The 20909-nt window shown below is 40.9% G+C and overlaps 1 protein-coding gene across 6 annotated transcripts in view; it reads left to right on the plus strand.

Moving 5' to 3' along the window:
- Window positions 1-4617: 4617 nt before the first annotated feature.
- The window catches only part of RTEL1 (regulator of telomere elongation helicase 1), a 107588-nt gene continuing 91296 nt past the window's right edge, over window positions 4618-20909 (plus strand). For 2 of the 6 annotated variants that reach the window (XM_069072619.1, XM_069072622.1), the window contains exons 1-6: window positions 4618-5028; window positions 6598-6732; window positions 9837-10035; window positions 10678-10771; window positions 12257-12338; window positions 16177-16237. In XM_069072619.1, coding sequence (XP_068928720.1) covers window positions 6631-6732; window positions 9837-10035; window positions 10678-10771; window positions 12257-12338; window positions 16177-16237 — 538 coding nt within the window. In that variant the 5' untranslated portion in view covers window positions 4618-5028; window positions 6598-6630. Of the gene's footprint in view, window positions 5029-5133; window positions 5419-6597; window positions 6733-9836; window positions 10036-10677; window positions 10772-12256; window positions 12339-16176; window positions 16238-20909 lie in introns of those variants that run through there. The other 4 variants (XM_069072623.1, XM_069072625.1, XM_069072621.1 and 1 more) reach the window with 4 other exon arrangements.

A 20909-nucleotide genomic window follows, 5' to 3' on the forward strand; every position in this document is an offset into this window, starting at 1 on the left:
AAGAATCTTTTGAGTCCCAGAAAACTCCTAATCCTAAAAAAAACCCTGGATACTACAATTCAAGAAATCATAAATGAAAACTACCCAGATCTATTAGAACCAAAGGACAAAGTAGAGATAGAAAAAATTCACTGATCAACTAATGAAAGAACCACCAAAGGCAAAGTCCCAGGAATGCCATCGTCAAAATTCAGAGTTTCTACATCAAAAATACTGTAAATAACTAGAAAGAGTTAAAATATTAAGGAAACACAGGATCCTACACGAACTGGCAGCTTCTATTATAAATAAGAGGGCTGATGTTAGAATACAATAGTCCAAAAGGCAAAAGATACAGTTTTACAACTAAGAATAATTTAGCTAGCAAATCTGAATAAATATCCTCCAGGAGAGAAAAATGGATCTTTAATGGAATACAGGACTTTCAAGTATTCCTGATGAAAAAAAAATCAGAACTAAGTAGGAACTTTGAAATACAAACACAAAAGTCCAGAGGAACCTAGAAAGGTGAATCTGAGCAATTGGAGGAGATTGTATGATGAAATGTTAACATTCTAATTGAAGGCAGCTGGATAGCACACTGGCTAGAGCACTAGACCTGAAGTCAAGAAGACCTGAATTCAAAGCCAACCTCTTGTCTTAGGAATTTACTAGCTGTATGGCTCTAGGCAAAACACTCAATTATCTGTCAACCTCAAGTTTCCTTTTCTAAAAAATGAAAATAACAGCACCTACTTCCCAGGGTTGTTGTGTTGTTATGATCTAATGAGAGTGTTTGTGAAACATTCTGCAGTTGCTACATAAATGCAATCTATTAATAGGGGGAAATAGCTAAATATGCCTTTAGAAACTTAAAAGTCTTCAAAGGGTTTTGAGGTAAAGAAAAACAGGTGGGTGAATGGGGGGGAATGGGAGGCAAGGGAGAGAGTGTTTCTCTTCTAAGTGTTTTAAGAAGGGAAAGAAGAGAGAGCATTAAAAAAAAAAATCTCTGTCCCCTCCTGAATCACTAACTGCCTTGTCCTAGAAGAGGGGCTTGTGTAGCTCAATGAATTATGAGCTATGCTGTGCAGGGTCACCCAAGATGGACAGGTCATAGTAAAGAGTTCTAACAAAAGGTGATCCATTGGAAAAAAGACATTGGCAAAGCACTCCAGTATCTTTGTCAAGAAAATCCCATGGACAGTATTAAAATTATAACAGATTCAAAAAAATTATAAAAGATAACGACATAGGAAGATGAGCCCTACAGGTCAGAAGGTTTCCAACATGCTACCGGGTAAGAGCAAAGGACAGCTACAAGTAGCTCCAGTACTACCATAATGAAGCAGCTGGGCCAAAACTGAAAGGAAGCTCAGCTGTGGGTGTGTTTGGTGACAAAAGGAAAGTCTGATGTTCTGTGATAGTAATGGCAATTAAAGATTCCCCTGTATTGGCTTGGTTTTCAAATTGATTGTGTTAAAACCCAGAGTTTGTTAATCCCACCTGTGGGATGGGCTTGTTGATGTGAAAAGAAAGTCCTGAACTGGGAGGAGCTGGTGATGTAGATTTGGAGAGACACTAGAGAGAGGCGGAAGATCTTTTTGGAAGCAGCACCTCGTGGAGAGAGGCTAAGAGAATTGCTGGTGGCCGCTTTGAATTGCCCTGGACTTTTGAGACCTGCCCCCTGAGCTGCCAAGGACTGAGGAGACATGGCTGTTTTGCTGGTACTTTGTCTGTCTGTTTTGATGTTATTTTGCCAGATTTGTCCACTGGTGAAAGACAGTCCTTTTGTTGAAGAAGTCCTGGAACCTGGCTGTTCGCTAAGAAGCCCTGAGACTGTCCTGCAGACAGAGAGTGAATACTGTCCACTGGTGAGGGACAGTACTGTTGTTGCAGGGTCTGGAGACTGTCCTGCAGACAGAATGAATACTGTCCACTGGTGAAGGACAGTGCTGTTGTTGCAGGGGTCTGGGAGCCTTTCTGTTGGTTCAGAAGCCCTGAAGAAGGATTTTCTTGTTGTATGTTTACAGAAATCCTGGGAGAGGGCTTTGCTAATGTGTTCAGGGGTTCTAGGACTGTTCTACAGACAGAGGATAAATTCATGAAGGGACTGGCAATGTACCTTATGGCCTTGCTAAGCCTTGTCTCCCCAGGAACTAAGATTGCTGAGAACTTGCCTCCTGTCAAGATGAAGAAAAGACCTCCATTTGGGTATTAAGTGCTGTGTTTAAACTTGATATAACTCTGGGGTAGATTCAATTGTGATCCAGGGGTGGGGAACTTTTGACCTTATGTTTGGAAACTAATCTCCATTTGAGAAGAGGGGCTTTGTGGTGGACTTAATTAAGGTATAGCCTAGGGGTGGAGAAGTATTTAGAACAGAGACTTTGTAATTGATTGAATGATTGGAAGGTCCTGGGGTGGGGTAGTACTTGGAGATTATTTAATCACACTTAGTAAATGCTGTATTTTGAATGATGTCATGTTTTGATCTTCTCTGTTCTTGGTTTGTCACTGAATAAAATAGAGAGCACCTATGCTGGTATTTTGAACCTGGGAAGTTGCCTTTGCTTGACATTACATTACATGTTCTAAAGATCACTATTGCACAGGAAGCTGAAATGTAAAATCTGTGAACCAAGATAAGCTGGATATGGTAAACAGAAGATGGAAAGATTAAATATCGACATCTTGGATGTCAGTGAACTTAAATAGATGGGAATGGGTGAATTTAATTCAGGTGATCACTTCATATACTATTGTGGCCAAGAATCCCTTAGGAAGAATGTAGTAGCCCTCATCATCGGTAAAAGGGTGAGAAAAGCAGTACTGGAATATAATCTCAAAAATGATAGAATGATGAATCCAAGGCAAACCATTCAGCATCCAAGTAATAAAAATCTGTGCTTCAGCCACTGATGCCAAAGAGGTCCAAGTTGATTAGTTCTATGAAGACCTATGGCATCTTCTAGAAATAATACCCCCCCACACACACACATACACACAAAAGATGTCACATTTATTTCATGGGATTAGAATGCTGAAGTAGGAAATTTATATGCAGAGTACAACATATAACATGCCAGGCTAGATGAATCAAAAGCTGGAAAAAGTGGCTGAGGGAAATATCAGCCATAAACTAAACAATGAATAATCCTATTGATGAGAGTGAAAAAGGAAAGTGTAAAAACTGGCTTAAAACTTAACATAGAGGGGCAGTTAGGTGGTGCACCAGCCCTGGAAGTCAGGAGGACCTGAGTTCAAATCTTATCCCAGACATTTAACACTAGCTGTGTGACCTTGGGCAAGTCACTTAACCCCAACTGCCCTGCTTTCCCCCCTTCAAAACAAACACAAAACCAAAAAAAAAAGGTTACCATTGAAAAAACCTTGGCAACTGGTCCCATCACTTCCTAGCAAATAGGAGAAAAAATGAAAGTAGAGTCAGACTTTATATTCTTGGGCTCCGAATCACTGCAGATGGTGACTGTATCCATGAAATTGAGATGCTCTTTGGAAGAAAAGTTATGGTAAATCTGTATAGCATTCTAAAAAGCAGTGACATTACCTTGCTGACAAAGGTCTGTATGGTCAAAACTATGGTTTTTCTAGTAGCAGCGTATAGCTGTAAGAGTTAGACTATAGGGAAAGCTTGAGTCCTGTAGAATCAACATTTTCAAGTTACGGTGCTGGAAACTTTTGAGAGTTCCTAGGACATCTGGGGGATCAAATCAGTCAGTAATTAAAGAAATTAATTCAGACTATTCACTGGAAGGTCAAATACTGACGCTTAAATACTCTGGCCACATAAAGAAAAGACAGGATTCATTGGAAAAGCCTCTGATGTTGAGAAAGACTGAAGGCAAAAGGGAAAGAGGATGGCAGAGGATAAGATGGATAGACAGTATCATGGAAAGAACAAACATGAATTTAGACAGACTTCAGGAGAGAGTGGAGAAGGACCTGGCAAGCAATAGTCTATGGGGTCCCAAAGAAGGTGTGAAACTCAACTAGTTTTCTTAAGTGGTATGCATGAAAAGAGTACTCAAAAATGGAATAGGGAGGGTTGGGGAACAGGCTTCAGATAAACCTACTGTTATCTGAACCAGAGAAAGGTACACACACACACACACACACACACAAGATAAACTGTGGTTTATGAATGTAATGAAATGTTATATTATGTGGTAAGAAATGAGGAAAACTTGGGAAACCAGAACTGATGCAGTGATCTGAGGCAAACTTGTAGAACAATTAACGTATTGACAACATTTTAAAGAAAAACACCTTTGAAAGACTTGAGAATTCTGATAAAAGCAGTGACAGCTAAAACCACAGGTCTTATGATGAAGCACTATTTAAAGTGGGGTTGATGGACTCAAGATGCAGGAAGTTAAATGATCCCTGTGTGGGACCTCTTTTGCTTGATTTATTATGAGGGTTTATTAAATTTTTTCCTGCTTTTAGTTGGGGGAGAAGGGTTGGAGAGCTGCAATGCTGATGCAAAAAAAAAAATTGAGTCATTTAAAGTTTAAAAAATTCACAGAATACAAAGTCGTTCTGAAGGTAGCACAGCAAAGCAAGGCAAAGTATTAAAGTAACTGATTGAATTTATTATATGCTAGAAAAAAGCAATCACTATGGAAGATTCTGGGTTTCATATACAAACCTCTGTGTTCTACTTTGCTTACAGAAATGCTTATGGGAGGAGGAGGGAAGTGTGTTTGTTTAGTTCAGATAAAACAACATCAACACAGAAGGTAGAGTTTAAAGAATTACAGTCAACAAGCACCTGGGCAAACAGTGCCCAGAGCCAAGAAAGGGAAGGGCTGGTCCTCACTTCCAGGTAGCGTAGTCTCAGCAGCAACAGAGTTACCGTACCACCGCCTGCACGGAGCATCACGGGAAGAAGGACCGACTTTGGACCTAGGAAGTGACGTAGATGGCACGTGACAACTTACGCCAGTGGTTCTTTGCTGCCCGGGAAAGTGCAAATTGGGGCACTGCGGAGTACCGAGACACAGGGAGAAGAACTCTTGAAAGGGGCTGGTGAGTACTCCTCGGTATCCATCCCTCCACTCATGTCTGCTCAGTGGTTCTGTCGGAAGTTAAGGGAAAAGTAATGGTATCTGGAGCTAGGAGCATGATCTTTAGAAAAAACTACAATTCCCAGTAGGCTGCGCGTTGGTTTGTTTCCCGCTGCGCACCCTGGGTAGGACGCTTGCGGTTTACTGGAGCACTGCAGGGCACCGTTGCCAGCTTGCTGCGTTTTGCCCATTTCTTGAACTTTCCAGAATCTGAGCCCCATACTGGTCGCAAAATCATGAAGTCAGCTGGAAGAGCTACATAACAGTTCACCTGGGCTAGGTCGTTCACTTGAACAGAAATCTCCTCTACAATATGGGTGTTCAGGGGTTCTCCTGCTAGAATACCCTAAAGGTGGGGGTGGGGAGGAACCCCACTAAGCCCTCCCTAACCCGATCCATTCCTCTTTTGAACCTGCTTTAATTGTTATTTCAGTGGATTGTTAAGTAGCTTCTCTTGAGGGCCTAAATCTGCCTATCGGTGAATGCGTGAAAAAGCATTTATTGAGTGCTAAAGACTGGGGCTCTGTTAAATTTCTGGGGATGCAAACGCTAAAACGAAACCATCCCTGTACTTTGGGAGCCTCTATTTTGACTGGGGGAGCCTGTACTTAGACGTGAGTGGTGGGTGACCTGAGAAGGGAGTTCTTCTTTGGCACTCTGCAGCTTCCTCCTATGGCTCTTAGTCTTGTCTTCTGGAGCCTAAGCAGAACAAGCCTAAATCCCCAGTTACTCTATAGTGAATGACTTCAGTTAAGTGGGACCTTTGCTGTTTTAAAGGTCGCTGAGACTTGGTGTGGTTTAAGCTCTGTTTTTGGACTTCTCTGAAGCACTCGGCAAAAAGCAGGAGGTTTTAAGGTGGAAGTGTAAGAAACCTGAGAGGTCATAAAATCTACACCCGTGGGTCTTGATCCTCCCACTCCCCTCAATTTTGTAGAAACCCTGGGAGGTCAGCTAGGAAGTATCAGAGCAGGATTAGAGCCCCTGATCTCTGACCACAGAGTGCACCACACCTCCCAAAGCAGATCTTTGACTGCTTGTGTGTGTACCATTTGCTTAACTTCCATTGTCACTTAGAGATAGAGGTATTGTAGAGTGGTGGTATTGAAATAATGCCACATTTGGATTTGGGAGATCTGCTCCCACATTCTGGCTCTGCTATTTACTAATGGTTGCCTTTGGGCAGATCAATTTGCCATCTGTAAAATGGGAATAATAATTTATATAGTCTGTCTCATAGAATTGTTGTGAGGAAAGCCTTTGTAAGCCCTAAATTCAAAAACCTTAATGCAGTTGTAAATGTTAGCTATGATCTCTCTCATTTGGGAGGCATCCAACCCCAAACTACAAAAACAACTAACTGATAATGGAGTACTTTGAATATGTCCCTCTGAGAGGTTGTTAGCAAATTCAAGTTATTGTCATTATTATTTACAAAAATTTCATAGTTCTTTACCTTCATCAGTGTGAACAGAAATGTTCAGAAGTCTGGGATGATTTCATGGAATTTTAAAGTAAATATACTGAATTTCAGGAAATTTGGGAATTGTGCTGGAAACAGGTAAAAATGCCCAAGATAACATTAAATGGAGTTACAGTGGATTTCCCTTTCCAACCATACAAATGTCAAGAAGATTACATGGCTAAAGTCCTGGAGTGCCTGCAGAAGGTAAGACATTTTCCCTTAAAATTTTTGTTTGAGTCACAAGTTCATGTTAAAACTATGATTCAAAAAGTACCTGATTTATTACTTATTTCTTACAAATTTGTTCCTCCCTTCACCCTTGTGTAAGTTTATTTTCTATTTTATTTTGAAAATGCAGAACAGCCTGGAATACCAGAATGACAAAGTAGAAGTGCTTGATCAGTTAGAAGTTGAAGATTTGGTTCCCCTTCTCTCCCATTTTATTATTGTTTTTCTTGGCATCTTTTGTTTTTACAACCCCTTTATTTCCAAGTGTATCTTTCTTCCCTTTCCCTTGTACACAAAGATTAAAAAAGAAAGGGGGAAAAAATCGGTTCAGTAAAACCTGCCAATGCAGCAATCCTGTGGATGTGCAATATTCCACTCTTGTAGTTATAGGATTGTAGTTCTATAGCTGGAAGGAACCTCATAGGTTCATCTAGTCCAATCCCAAGTCCTTATCCTAGCAATGATTCAGTCATTCTGTAAGAAAGAAGGTCCATTTTTCAACTCTTCTCTGCTTCCTTCTACATTTTAAAGTAGAATCAAGATAATACATTCTTTGTGGGCCTGCCATAAGTATATAATCCTGTTGATTCTCTCCTTTGTACTTTGTAGTATGTATTAGCTATCTTTAGCTATTTTTTAAAATTTATTTTTAATTTTATCTTATTTTCCACGGATACTTTAAAAACATTTTGACTTTTCTTTTTAAATACTTCTATTCCCACACCCTAACTCATTCATTGAACCATCCTTTGTAACGAAGATTAGAAGGAAATGGGTGGGGGGAGAAGAAGTTTAAAAACTAACCATCACATCAGTAATTTCTGACAGAATTTTAAATATTCTTTGTTCATAATTCTCCCATCTGAGGAATTTATTCTGGTTATGTTGCTGGACCTGATATTTCTGTGTGCTGTAACATTTTGCCTGGGTTTTAGCTCTGCTCAATTGATTTGTTTCTAACAAAAGTGGAGCCTTGGATACATTTCAAACCCAGCTAAGTTCATAGCTTTTGAAGAGCTGTTACTAGTTTCTCATTGAACCTAATGATTACAGGCATTCCCATATGAGATTTGTGTTTAGGCTTTCAGACAAGGCAATTGTTTGAAAGCCTAAATTCAGAATTGCAAAATTACTTGTTATTTAAAGGGTCCCCAGCACAATATCTTGCTGTTAATTTTGAGCTGAAATATACCATCATAATATTATTCAGGGAAGAAAATATTAAAACCCAGTTAAGTTGTGATTTGTGGAACAAGATTGAGTTTCAATTTAAATTGTAACATTTCAGGATTTACTTTCTTTGTTTTATAAAGTACTGCCTCTTGCTTGGTCAGTTTTGAATCATGAATGAAAAACCATTTATTAATTGCTTATTAAGTGTCAAGCTCTGTGAATACATACACAGATATTAAAGCAAAGCAACTCTTTGCTGTGAAGAGCTTGCGTTCTAATTGGGGGAAACAATGCAGGCCAGAGTGGAGCACTTTGTTCTAAAAGGTTATGGGGATGGTGGGTGGTGCCATAGAAGAGCAGATTGACATTCCCCTATGAGAAACAGGGGCAGAATTGATTAAATCATGGTTTCCACACTTGGGGAAGAGTGTGTGTGAAGTGACCAGAGAATTGCGCATATGTCAAGAGGATGACTGAGGAACAGAGAGCCAAGTGAAGTAGGTCTTGGTTTTTCCTGAAAGAGGACCAGGTCAGGCAGTCACTGGGCAGGACAGAGATGAAGGAGGTAAAGCCTCCTGCATATGGTTTCTGATCTAGACAGCAAAGCTGCTGCTGCGTGGCCTGTAGAGGAGATGACTATGATGGGGTTCAGAGAGGCCAGGCACCCCAATAACCAGAGTCCCTGGAAAGCAGTCTGGAATGAATTCACTGATTCAAGCATTCTCTAAGTCAAGGTGGTAAAGATTTATTGTTGGGGTGGCTAGGTGGTGCAGTGAATAGAGCATCGGCCCTGGAGTCAGGAGGACCTGAGTTCAAATCTGGACTCAGACACAACACCAAAACAAACAAACTAGCCATGTGACCTTGGGCAAGTCACTTAACCCCAATTGCCCTACCTTATCCCCTCCCAAAAAAAAAAGATTTATTGTTATGCTATATAGCTGGCAAGAGTTCTTAGGGAACTTGCACCTTAGAGGGATAGAGTTAAAGTTTTAATAGGATATTCTATTGTAAATCATGTGATAATTATGCTAACTAAGTGAGTCAGGGTGGGATTAGGGAGGAGTTAAGGAATGGTCAGTTCTTAAAGGAATGTGCACTTTTAATATTTATTGCCCAGGCGGATTGTGCAGAATTCATTGGGAGATAGCCCAAGTTGGGGCTGCATGGAGGTATGGTTTTAGGCTTGAAAAGTCACTGCCAAGCTGCCACTCATCAATGTAGTTTGACAAGATGAATGTTGGGAGTATATGTATATTCCAAGCTAATGAGGGATTCAGAATGTATATAATGAGCTAGGGAGTATACATGTGACTGAATCTAGGATACATACAATGGTTATGACCCCAGTACACAGCTGCTTCAACCAGAACACAGTTGGGTCAAACTGCTAAATTCTATAGGTGCAACTGGCCACTGTATCAGGAAGAGAGAAAAGTATTTTGCTAGGGCATGCTCCCCTTGAGCTAGAGAGAAGGTGCCTAAGACAGTGTTTTGAGGCTGGGGAGAAATGTGATTCTACAAACTGTGGTCCAAGCACATTCACCCAGACACCCCATCAGCTAGGGCAGCAGGAACCACGACATGTACCACACAAGTACTTAGATAGCATGCTGTAGTGAGAAAACAGTGAATTTGTATTTAAGCCCTAGCTTTTTACTCTTCCAAGATATGTATGTGATTATGGGCAAGTAGTCTAACCTCCCTGAACCTGGGTTTCATTTGTAAAATGAATGCCTATCTATTGTGAGGAACGTGCTTTGTAAACCTTAAAGTGTCATGAATATGAGTTATTAGAGCGATTCAGATATTGTTCTGGCCCTTCTTAACTTTTGCAGCTAATATAGGACAAACGTGGCCCCTCTGACTTGACTTTTTTGCCTTTCCCTCATTTCCCTGGCCTTCAGAAGGTGAATGGCATTCTTGAGAGCCCCACAGGAACAGGGAAGACTCTTTGCCTTCTTTGTACCACTCTGGCTTGGCGGGAGCACTTTAAAGACACAATCACTGCCCGGAAGATTGCTGAGAGGATGCAAGGGGTAGAGCTCTTTCCTGATAGACCGATGTCCTCATGGGGGAACGCTGCTACTGATGGAGATACCACAGGTACAACCTCCCCCATTGCCTCCACCACCCTCTGGCAGGGAATACCATCTGATAGCACAAGCTGTTGTTATTGTTTGTCTCCAATTTTTGAAAAGGACTGTGACATCAGGGAGATGATGCCATGCCTTGCAAATGAATTGGATTTAAGTGAGGGAGGGCTGTGCAAAGTCACCCTCACTTTCTACTCCAGAGCCATCTGGATCCAGTGGCAAGATACCTAGTCCAAGCTAGAGAAGAAATGAAGAAGATTCAAGACTGAGATGCATGTTCTGCCATTCTCTGTCTTTTGAACTTGGGTCCTCCTGACTTCAAGGCCATTGCACCATCCACTTCACTGCCTTGCTGCCCCTATCTTTTGAACAAAAGGGATATGAGAGTATTTGTGGCTTTCTTGTTTCTTTCATACCCTTTCTGAATGAATTTAAACCTGGGGCTAGAACCTTTTTCCTTACAGCAGTGAAACTATCTACTTATCTCCTTCCAAAAGATTAATTTAGGTTGTAAAATTATCTACTGTCTATGGGGGAGAGGGAGTTGTTTTCTGAATGCCAGTTTTGTTAGAAATAAATGTGCTATCTTGGGCTATTTCCTTGTGTAATTATTTTATTTTGCCTCCTCTGTCTCGATTCTACACTTTGTCAGCCTACTACACAGATATTCCGAAGATCATTTATGCCTCCAGAACTCATTCTCAGCTCACTCAGGTCATTAGTGAGTTAAGGAACACTACTTACAGGTTGGTATATCAGTATACAAAAGAATACAATAGATACTGTTTTCTGTAGAAGAGGAGAAGGTGGTCTTACTGTCTTACTCCAAAGAGCTGAACCATTATAGTTAGTTCCCAGAGATGGATGAGAATGGATGAGTTTTTAATCTGTTTTTTAAACTTCAGTATTGAATGCCATTTTCTTTGGGAAATGAGTTTTTTCTTTTTCTTTTTGGAGGGCAACTGGGGTTAAGTGACTTGCCCAAGGTCACACGGCTATTTTTTGTGTGTGTGGGTTTTTTTTTTTTTTTTGGTGTTAAGTGTCTGAGGCTGGATTTGAACTCGGTTCCTCCTGACTCCAGGGCTGGTGCTCTATTCACTGTGCCACCTAGCCGCCCCGGGAAATGATTTTGTTTTGGGATTGTATGCATTCTACTTTCTCTTCTTGCTTATCTCAGTTCATCTTCCCTGAGTTAGAGGAGTAACCTAATCTATTATCTACCCTTATTTTCTTCAATGGATTGAAAGTTTGGAGCCAAGATGAATTCTTGGCCTCATGTTTCAAGACACTTTCTCATGTTAGCAATAAGGAGAAACTGAGATGTTTAGGTCAGGGTTCCACATTCATGTTCCTTCTCTGTACACTTCCATGATCCCAGTCTTGCTTGTTGTTATTCTTTGACTCCATCACCGCTTGAAGTAGAGCAAGCCTTTTGTGTTCTGAGGACTTGAGGGATTAGTTCTCTGCATAGTAGGGATTTTGATGAGAACTCATAAAGGAAGATTCATTTATCTATCCTTATCTCCCACCTCTTACCAGGCTCCTAAAGTGAGGTCATTATTGTGTAACACTTGAGCATCATTTTTTCCCCTTTGTCTCCTCACCCCATTCCAACTCTTCCATCCAGCTTAAGAAATCTATGAAATCTACCCTATTGACTCTTATTCCTTTAACAAAATTGCCTGGATTAGAGGAAGATTTAGTGTGATCCATTTAAGATGGAAATGGGTCGGGGCAGCTAGGTGGCACAGTGAATAGAGCACCAGCCTTGGAGTCAGGAGGACCTGAGTTCAAATCCGGCCTCAGACACTTAACACAAAGACTAGCCATGTGACCTTGGGCAAGTCACTTAACCCCAATTGCCCTCCAAAAAACCCCCCCAAAACTTAAATTTTTATTCTGAACTTATCAAACAACTAATAAAATTGGCATTTTTTAATGCATTTTAGAACCAAAAAAGGTTACTGTATTTGAAACTTCAGATCTCTCTTAAACAGTTTGCTTTTCTTTTACAGTATCAAATAAATTCAGCTTAAGGCTTTCAAATCCATACTGCCCATCTCTGCTTCTTTCTGATCTTCCTCCTATACCTTTATCACCCTGTCTATGCCCCTTCTCTGCATATGTCCAGTTTCTGTCAGAGCCATGTCTTTTGCAGTCTGTTTTGTGACATAAACATCTTGGTTTCTCTTTATTATTTTTCCTACTAACTGTACCTTATTTTTAATTAGGCCAAAGGTGTGTGTACTGGGCTCTAGAGAACAGCTGTGCATCAACCCTGAAGTGAGGAAGATAGAAAGTAACCACATACAGGTAGGAACTTGGCATTTTCTATGTTGGACTTCCTGAATCTTCAGTGTTTCTACTTTATATGCCCTTTCCATTTGCTTACAACTCATCAGGAAGTTTAGCAGTATTTTCTGAATGCATTTTGGGGACTTTCTTTATTCTGCTCAGTAGTGTTGCTCTCAACTTAGCTACCTGAAAGGAGAGTCTTTCCTCTCCCATTTCCATCCTCTACCCAGCTGCCAAAACAATTTTTCCAAAGCACAGGTCTAACTATGTTTCTCCCTTCCCTTAATAAACTCCAGGTGTTCCCAATTTATTGCTTTTAGGATCAAGTACTGACTCTTCTGTTTGACATTTAAAACCTTTAATGACTTGGCTTCAACCTACTTTTTCAGACTTATTACACTTTATCAATCAGTAAACATTTACTGAGTGCCTGTTCTGTGCCAAGCACTATATTAGGCACTGGAGATACAAAATAATAATAGTAATAATAATAAAACTGTTCTTACTCTCAAGAGCTTATATTCTGTTGATGAAGACTATCTGTACACATCTATATTCAGAAGAAGTACAAAGTAATTTTAAGATGGAAGGCATTAGCAGTTAGAGGGACCAGGAGGGTTTCTGTGTAGAAGTGGCTCAGTCAAGATGAATCTTAAAGGAAAAGGATGATCCTAAGAGTTAGGAAAAAAGAGAGTGCAGTGTGTTCCAGGAATGGAGGGTGGACTTGAGAACAGACAGTGGAGTGCTGTGTGTGAGGAAATAGCAGCAGCACAGGTTTGGTTGAGCTATAGAGTGTGGGAAGGAAGGTAATGCACATAAATAAGTCTAGAAAGGTGGGTTGGTGCCAGATTACAAAAGCCTTTAAAAACCCAACAGCAGCATTTATATTTGATCTTAGAGGCAGTGGAGATCTGCTAGAGTTTATGGAGTGGGGAAATGACATGTTCAGACCTGTACTCAAGTAAGGTCACTTTGGCCGCTCTGGAGGTCAGACTGAAGTGAGGAAGGAATTGTGGCAGGAAAACCTATTAGGAGGCCATTATGATAGTTCAGTTAAGAGTTTATGAGACCAAAAAACCCCCAAAGCCTCAATGAGTGGGGGGTGGTTGGAGGGAGAATTTGGAACCCCCAATTTTTTAAAATGAATGTAAAAAAAGTAATAAGAATTTAAAAGTCTTTTTAAAAAGTTAATGAGGGCTTGAACTACAGTGTTAGCTGTGTGAATAATGAGAAGGGGAAGGGGATAGATGTGAGATACTGTGGACATAGAAACAGATGTGACAATGTGGGGTGAGGAAGAGTAAGGAGTCAGGGATAATGCTGATAAATACGGGGAACCGAAAAGGTAATAGAAATACTTCTGACAAAATTGGGGGCATTTGGGGAAAGGGTGAGTTTGAAGAGAAAGATAACAAGTTCTGTTTTGGATATGTTTGAGCTTGAGATGTCTGTATGCCATTCATTTTGAAGTGTCCGTTAGGTAGTTGGTTTTTTGGCCGGAAGCTCAGGAGATAGATTTTGACTGGACGTATAGATCTTAAAATCATACTTAAAGAGATGGTAAAGTCATGGGAATTTATTGATCACCAGGGAATACCAAGGAGGAAGGGAAAAGAAAAGAAACAGACCAGAGAATTTGGAGTGTGCTCATAATTAGTGAGTGTTATATGGATGGTAATGCAGCAAAGGATATTGAAAATGACCAGTTGGGGAGATAGGAAGAAAGCTAAGAGAGAGCACTGTCATGACAATTCAAAGAAGGGTATCCAGAAGGAAAGGATCTTTAGTGTGAAATGCTACAGAGAGGTCAAAAAGGATTTAGATTGTGAGGAGACCATCAGATTTTGTGCATATGGTCACTTTGAAGATAAAGTAACTTTAGTTGATTGCTAACATCAGAAGCCAGGTTTCAAAGGTTGAGAAGGGAAGTAAGAGGAGTAAGAGGGGAGGCTATGAATATTAGCTGACATTTCTAATAGTTTGGCCAAGAAAGGGTAAAGATATATAGGATGATAGCTTTAGGAGGTGGTAAGGTCTAGTGAAGGTTTTTTAAGGATGGGGAAGGCTTGATCGTATTTGTAGGCAGTAGGGAAGGAACCAGTAGAAAGGGAGAGATTTAAAGATTAATAGGAGGATGATGTTTTAGGGCATTAGAGAAGACAGAAGGCATGGGATCAAGTGTACATGGAGTAGGCTTGGCTTTGGCAAGAAAAAAGGACCTTCAATCTCGTTATTGGAGATTGAAGTAAAGAAGAGAATGTAGGATGATGTCAGAGTTTTGTTATGAAGATATGGAGAGAAGAACTTCAAACTAATGGCCTCTATTTTCTCAGTAAAGTATGAGGTGAAATCCTTACCTGAGGTTTGGGGATAGTTGGTGGGGTGGGGATATGATCCATTTGAAGCAAGAAAGTTTCAATGGTGCCTAGGAGTGGGATAGGGAATCACTTAGGAATTAAAGGATTGCTTTGTTGCAATGAGTGTCCATTTGAGGTGAGACAACCTGAATTTGTATTGGACCCAGCTGGTTCTTTGTCCAGCTCCATTCAGGAGCATGTGAAGAAGAGCAGAGGAAACATAGGGTAGGAATGATCCAGCATTGGTGCTTGGCAAGGCATAAATGGCAATAGGAGAAGAGGGAAAGGGATTTGGAAGTAGAAGATAGAGTAGAACAGGGTTGAGATTATGAAGGAAGGAAAGCAAAATCAGAGTAGGGGCAAGACCTGAGAAAGTACTGAAGGATAGAGGGATTCGAGGTTATGATCAGGATGAAGAATAGGTTTAGGAGGAGTAAGATATAAGGAAAGACAGAATGATAAGAATTACATTCAGATAGAAGAATATTAGCATTTTTGATTATGGAATTGAAACATTGGATGAAGGAGAAACCCAGGCTGTGACCATCTCTGTATATGGCTGAGATATCTTTGCTGATAGTGGTGTCTTTTCCTTAAAATTACCTTATGTTCATTTTGTCTAACTTTTATCCATCATGTTTTTTTGGTGGATTATAAACTTTTTTTTAAGCAATTGGGGTTACGTAACTTGCTCAAGGTTACACGGCCAGTTATTTCTGGGTGGGTGCTAAGTATCTGAGCCTGGATTTGATGCCCTGGTCATCCTGACACTGGGGCTGGTGCTCTTACTCGCTGTGCTACCTGACTGCCCCGCATTATAAACTTTTTGAGGGCAAGAACTGTTTGGTTTTTGTCTTTGTATATTCTAGTAATTTGTCTAGTAATCTAGTAATAAGCATTTAATAAATGCTTGCTGATTAATTGACAGTATTGGGCCTAGATTTTAGTAGCTTTTACTATTTTTATTCCCAGTTCTTGAAACTTGGATAGGGGTTGAGGTGATGAACCCATGCTTGCCTCTTTTTGTTCTGCTTTTTCTGGTACTGTGATATGAAGGTAGCCCAGAAAAAGTTGTTGCTCTTAGAATCATAGAATCTGAAGTCCCCTTAGAGAAGTGATCTTAGAATTCATCTAGTCCAACCCCTTGCTGAAGCCATAGTCCCCTTGGCAGCAACCAGATAAGGAGTCATCCAGTCTCTGCTCAACCTGTCCCATGATGGGGAATTTACTTCCCCATAAGACAGTCTCCTGGCCAATGACTGCTGGCGAATGCCTCTGATGCAATGCAGAAGCTCTAACTAGTAACTGTCTATTAGAGCAAGGAAGAACGAAACTGGGAGCACAGCACCCCAACCAGCTGGTATCCAGCTGAACATTTTTGTCATTCAGATCTTTCAAAATCTTTCCATTAAAATTCTTCTTTTGCCTTCTGGGCACTCTGGCCTTTCACATAATGTAAATATATTTTATTTATTTATATATTTATATTTATTTTCCAGATCCATGTGTGTCGAAAGAAGGTGTCGACTCACTCTTGTCATTTCTACAACAATGTGGAAGGTAAATGGAAATGTCCTCAACTTCTTTGGAAGAAGCATTGAGGAAGAAAGATATAAAATATGAGTTTATGTGGCCTACTTCTTAAGGACTAAACTACTTCCCTTGCTCTACTGGATGGAGCCAAGTACTAATAGTCAGGATACCAGAGTTCTCTTTCTTGACTCTGACCATTTCTGGATTCTGGACTCTGTCCAGCTCATGGGAATTGCCCTTTGGCCCCATAGGGACAGTAATCAGAGATGTATGTTTGAATACTTGTTATGACTTAATTCCTCAGGAATTCCGACAAGGTATTTATTCCAAATAGATCCTAATGTAGGTGGTGAAAACCTTGCCATGTTTTAATATCAGTTTTATATCAAGTTGCCATGGTTTAATATCAGTATTCTTCTGTCATGGCCTGAAGAGTAGTCAGATTCTCCCTTGAAATTTTGTCATTCCTTTGTCCAGTAACATTCAGACAGACTCCAAAAAGCAGGAAATAAGTAAGAAAGTACTTCTAAAACATGGCGTCTTGAAGCAAATCATTGACCATCAGAATCAGTGCTATTAGATGGTGATGAATTGAGTACTGCTAACTGGACTGGTTTTAGAGGTAGGCAGCCAGTGTTGTCCTTGGATTTCAGTATTTAATCATTCCCTCAGTAGCAAATGGCTTTGAGTCTCATTCTGTTACATTAGGAGCAACTGTTATATCCTTTGCAAGCTGTGTTGAAGGTAAAAATCTTTTCTGTATTAATGGTGACTCGCATTTATATGGCTCTTTAAAGTTTACAAGGCACTTTGCTAATGGCAACTGTTAGGTAAGTGATGTAAGTCTTAGTCTCATTTTATAGATAAGGACACAGACTTAGGAGGATGAGGTGACTTGTGAAATAAACTTTTAGCTGGGAAAACATCAGTTCTCTTGAGAAAAATGTCATAGTTGTGTTACTTTTCCTGTTCTAGAAAGGATATAGGATTTCCTTATAACACACTGATAGTCTTCATATTCTCCCCAAATGGTCATGTCATTTTCTGTCTGGTGCCTTTGAAATAACTCTCAAACAATCCTCATTTCCAAATACCCAGGTCTGAGGTACAGTGGCAAGCTGTTCCATTGGAGTAGGAAGGCACAATGGGGAATTATCCACTTGCATAGTCTAGATAATACCCAGAGCATATATGCCCCAGAAAGGAACAAGGGAGTATTCTCAGGCTTGGAGCAGCCACACCAAAAGTCCCATTTCTTTTCTTTTAAGAGTCAGTGTCTTGGGGCGGCCAGGTGGTGCAGTGAGTAAAGTTCTGGCCCTAGAGTCAGGAGGACGCAGGATCGGTTCAGGCCTCAGATACTTAACACCAACACAAAAAACTGGCCGTGGGTGGTGGCCAGGTAGCACAGCGAGTAAGAGCACTGGCTCCCGTGTCAGGATGACCTGGAGATCGAATCCCGGGCTCAGACACTCAGCACCACACCCAGAAATAACTGGCCATGTAACCTTGGACAAGTTACTTAACCCCAATTGCTTTAAAAAAAAAAAGATTCAGTGTCTTGTGACCAAAGAAATTTAATGTTTGCTAAAGCTGCATCATGTAAAAAATAGTTTTAAAAAGAAAAAGATAGTTAAGTACTCACTGGTATCTTTAGAATTGAATGGTTGCCTCAAATGAAACATATTTATATTTATTATTTCCTACTATACTTTGTTGTCACTTGTATTCTTAGTGGTCCTGTTTCACCACTATAAAACCCCATCATGGCAGGTGACCTCAAAGGGCTACAACACTAGGAAGGATAGAACTCCTCTCATTATCTGGTTTTCCATGTATGGAACTTTGTGAGTTGTTTTAAATATTTTAGGAAGTAGATGGAATATAAATTCTAGATATGGAAAATGTTTTCCCAATTAAAAGCTGGCAGTTCTGTCACAGGGACCTGTCTTAGAAGCTGTTATTCTACCCGTAGTCTATTAGATCTCCAATGATCGTCTCTGTCTTTGTAAGGCCTGAAGAGAGTCTTCTGACACTTCAGGGCTAGTTGGGGGTTGGGATGATTTTGTAGTGACTCGCTGCTGCCATCTAGTGTGGACGTCTTTCTCTTGGGGTTGCATCCTTTGTGAGAGCGGCCTAGTGATCGTCATCATTTCCCTTTCCTGTGTCACTAGAACCACAAAACCACTAGGTCTGTTCTTGCTGTTCCACTGTGAGTAAATAGGTTAACTGAAGTGAGTTAAATCGTTCACTCTGGGTCCCCAACTTCCATGAATAAATGTGCTTGTTGTCTGAGACTCAGCTTGAGCTCAACAGATATATATCAAGCCCAGTTGGTGGTTAAGTAACTTAACCAGGGTCACGCAATTAGTAAGGCCAGATTTGAATACAGATCTTCCTGATTCAAGGCCCAATGTACCATCTGTGTTGCCACTTAACTACCTTACTACTTTTTTTTTTTTTGGAGGGGAGAGGGCAAGGCAATTGGGGTTAAGTGACTTGCCCAAGGTCACGCAGCTAGTAATTGTTAAATATCTGGGGCCGGATTTGAATTCAGGTCCTCCTGACTCCAGGGCTGGTGCTCTATTCACTGCGCCACCTACCTTTCCTGCTACCTTACTTTTTACCAAGCCTAACTTCTTTACCTCTTCAAGTAATCTTATTCTGCCTTGTCTCTTCCAATAGATTGCCCCCTCTGTCATCCCTGCTTTATCACTTATTTTCAGTCTCTCCCTGTCTACCAGCCCATTCACTTCTGCCTAAGATAATATGCTCATGTTTTCCCCATCCTGAAAAAACCCTCACTTGATCCTACCATCCCTGCTATCGCCCTTTATCTCTTCTGCTCTTATAGACAAGTCCTCAAAAAGTCCAGCTATGATAGGTGCCTCCACTTTCTCTCCTCTAGCTCTCTTTATAACCCTTACCATACTCTACAAAGTTACCAGTGATCTCTGTCTTTTGCCTCTTTTTGTATTCCCAGAGTTTGGCCTGGTCCCTGACACATAGCAGGCATTATTAAAATGTGCATTGATTAATTTATTGTGAAAAGAGGGATTGAGACCAGAAAGGGGATGGTGTACTAGGAGAACAGGGAGGGGGGGATGATTATAGGTCACTATGAGGCTGAGCAGTAGGCTATAGAGAACCAGGCAGAAAGAGAAGTGGGACGTTATGATCACAATGCAATTTCAGTCAAGATTAGAGATGTAATGTTCTGAGTGCTGATGGAGACTAAGGTAGGGGCACCATCACTGGGGATGGCTGAGATGTAAGTGGAGTGGGAGATCCTGGGAGTTGGAGAGGTTGATGAACTGAGGCCACGAAGAGGAAACAGAATTAAGAGGTTTTTACTTTGGCAAGAGAAGAGCTCTTAGTATTAGAGGTTGGGGGAACAGGAGGTAGAAATTTGCTAGCCATAAGAAAATAGACCAGTGGAAAGGGCATTCCTTCAAGTGATCAGTGAAGGTGATGGGAGAGTTGATGATAATGGTGATTGGGAAGGGTAGATGATGGAGATAGTCATGAGTATGAATCTTGGGCAGAATGCTACTGGGCACCTTCATTCTACTTGTTAAGACAGAGTGATTCTGGTAGAGTCTTGTAGTAAAGGAGGCCCAGGCATCCCTAGCCATTTCATACCATTGTGGCAGTGGAAGCGGGACTCTCTCCTTCTTCAGCAGCAGCCCCACCCCTATCCCCCAACCTCTTCAGGCATTCCATAGTGATGAGAGGTTGATGGTGCTTTTAAAAAAAAATTTCCTAATGCTGGGTGATAAGCAGTGACAGAGGGCAGAATTGCCAGGAATTGAAGAGGCCTCCAGTTCTCATTCTTGAAAACAGCCAGGGTTGGAACCTCTGCCTTCCATGGTTGTATGATAAAGGCCAGAGTATGTGCTGGGGCAGGGATATCTGTGTTAGGAGTTCCTTGTTTGGTCTGAACAGCTGTTGCCTCTACCTACCTCTGGCCTTTGGTGTTGGTGAATGAGGCCTGAAGGCTCACCATTAATTTAACCAGTTTTTAAGACCTGTTCATCTAAATCATTGTTTCCAACCTTTTTCATTTTATATTATTCATTTAGACTTGTTGGCCTGTACCAGAGTACATTTTCTTCCTCACTCCTTCATTAATACCACTTAGTTCAGCCATCTGTTAATTCCTTATACACACACAGAGCTACTTTCTGTCTTCTTTCCCACAATAGTTGTGCATTCCTGGCAGCCCTGATGCCATCTAGGCCAGCCACAATAGTAGGAAATAGCAGAGACCAGATTTCCCGATGAAAAATTGGCAGAGGGAAACCACAGTGCAACATGTGCCGAGGCTGTCCTTGAGAAGGATTGGTTGGGAAACTCCGCCTCTCTTCTCCCTTCCTTAATTCTCCTGTCCTCTGGCCGTAATCCACATAGTTCATGGTGGAAATATAAAAGACCAGTGATCTTGTTCATAAGAAAACCACAGGAGGGAGAAGTAAAGGAACTGGGATCCCTGTAAATGCTTTTCTTGGTTAAAGGTTGATTGTTCTCAAAAGGATGCTGACAGTGTTTGATACTGAGCTGAAAAAATACAGAATGATTGTGGCCTAGAATGAAATAGCTCCTCTGCAGGAGCCCTTGATATGTGCTTACTGGTATTTCCTGATTCTCTGCATAACTTCCCTGCAAGGTCTATACTAGTTTTGGTTGCTTCTAAACTAGGGCA

This window comes from Petaurus breviceps, unplaced genomic scaffold (genome assembly GCF_028583685.1).
Source record: "Petaurus breviceps papuanus isolate PSGF00001 unplaced genomic scaffold, PetGlider_PUasm1.0 90847, whole genome shotgun sequence".
Classification (NCBI taxonomy): Eukaryota; Metazoa; Chordata; class Mammalia; order Diprotodontia; family Petauridae; genus Petaurus; species Petaurus breviceps.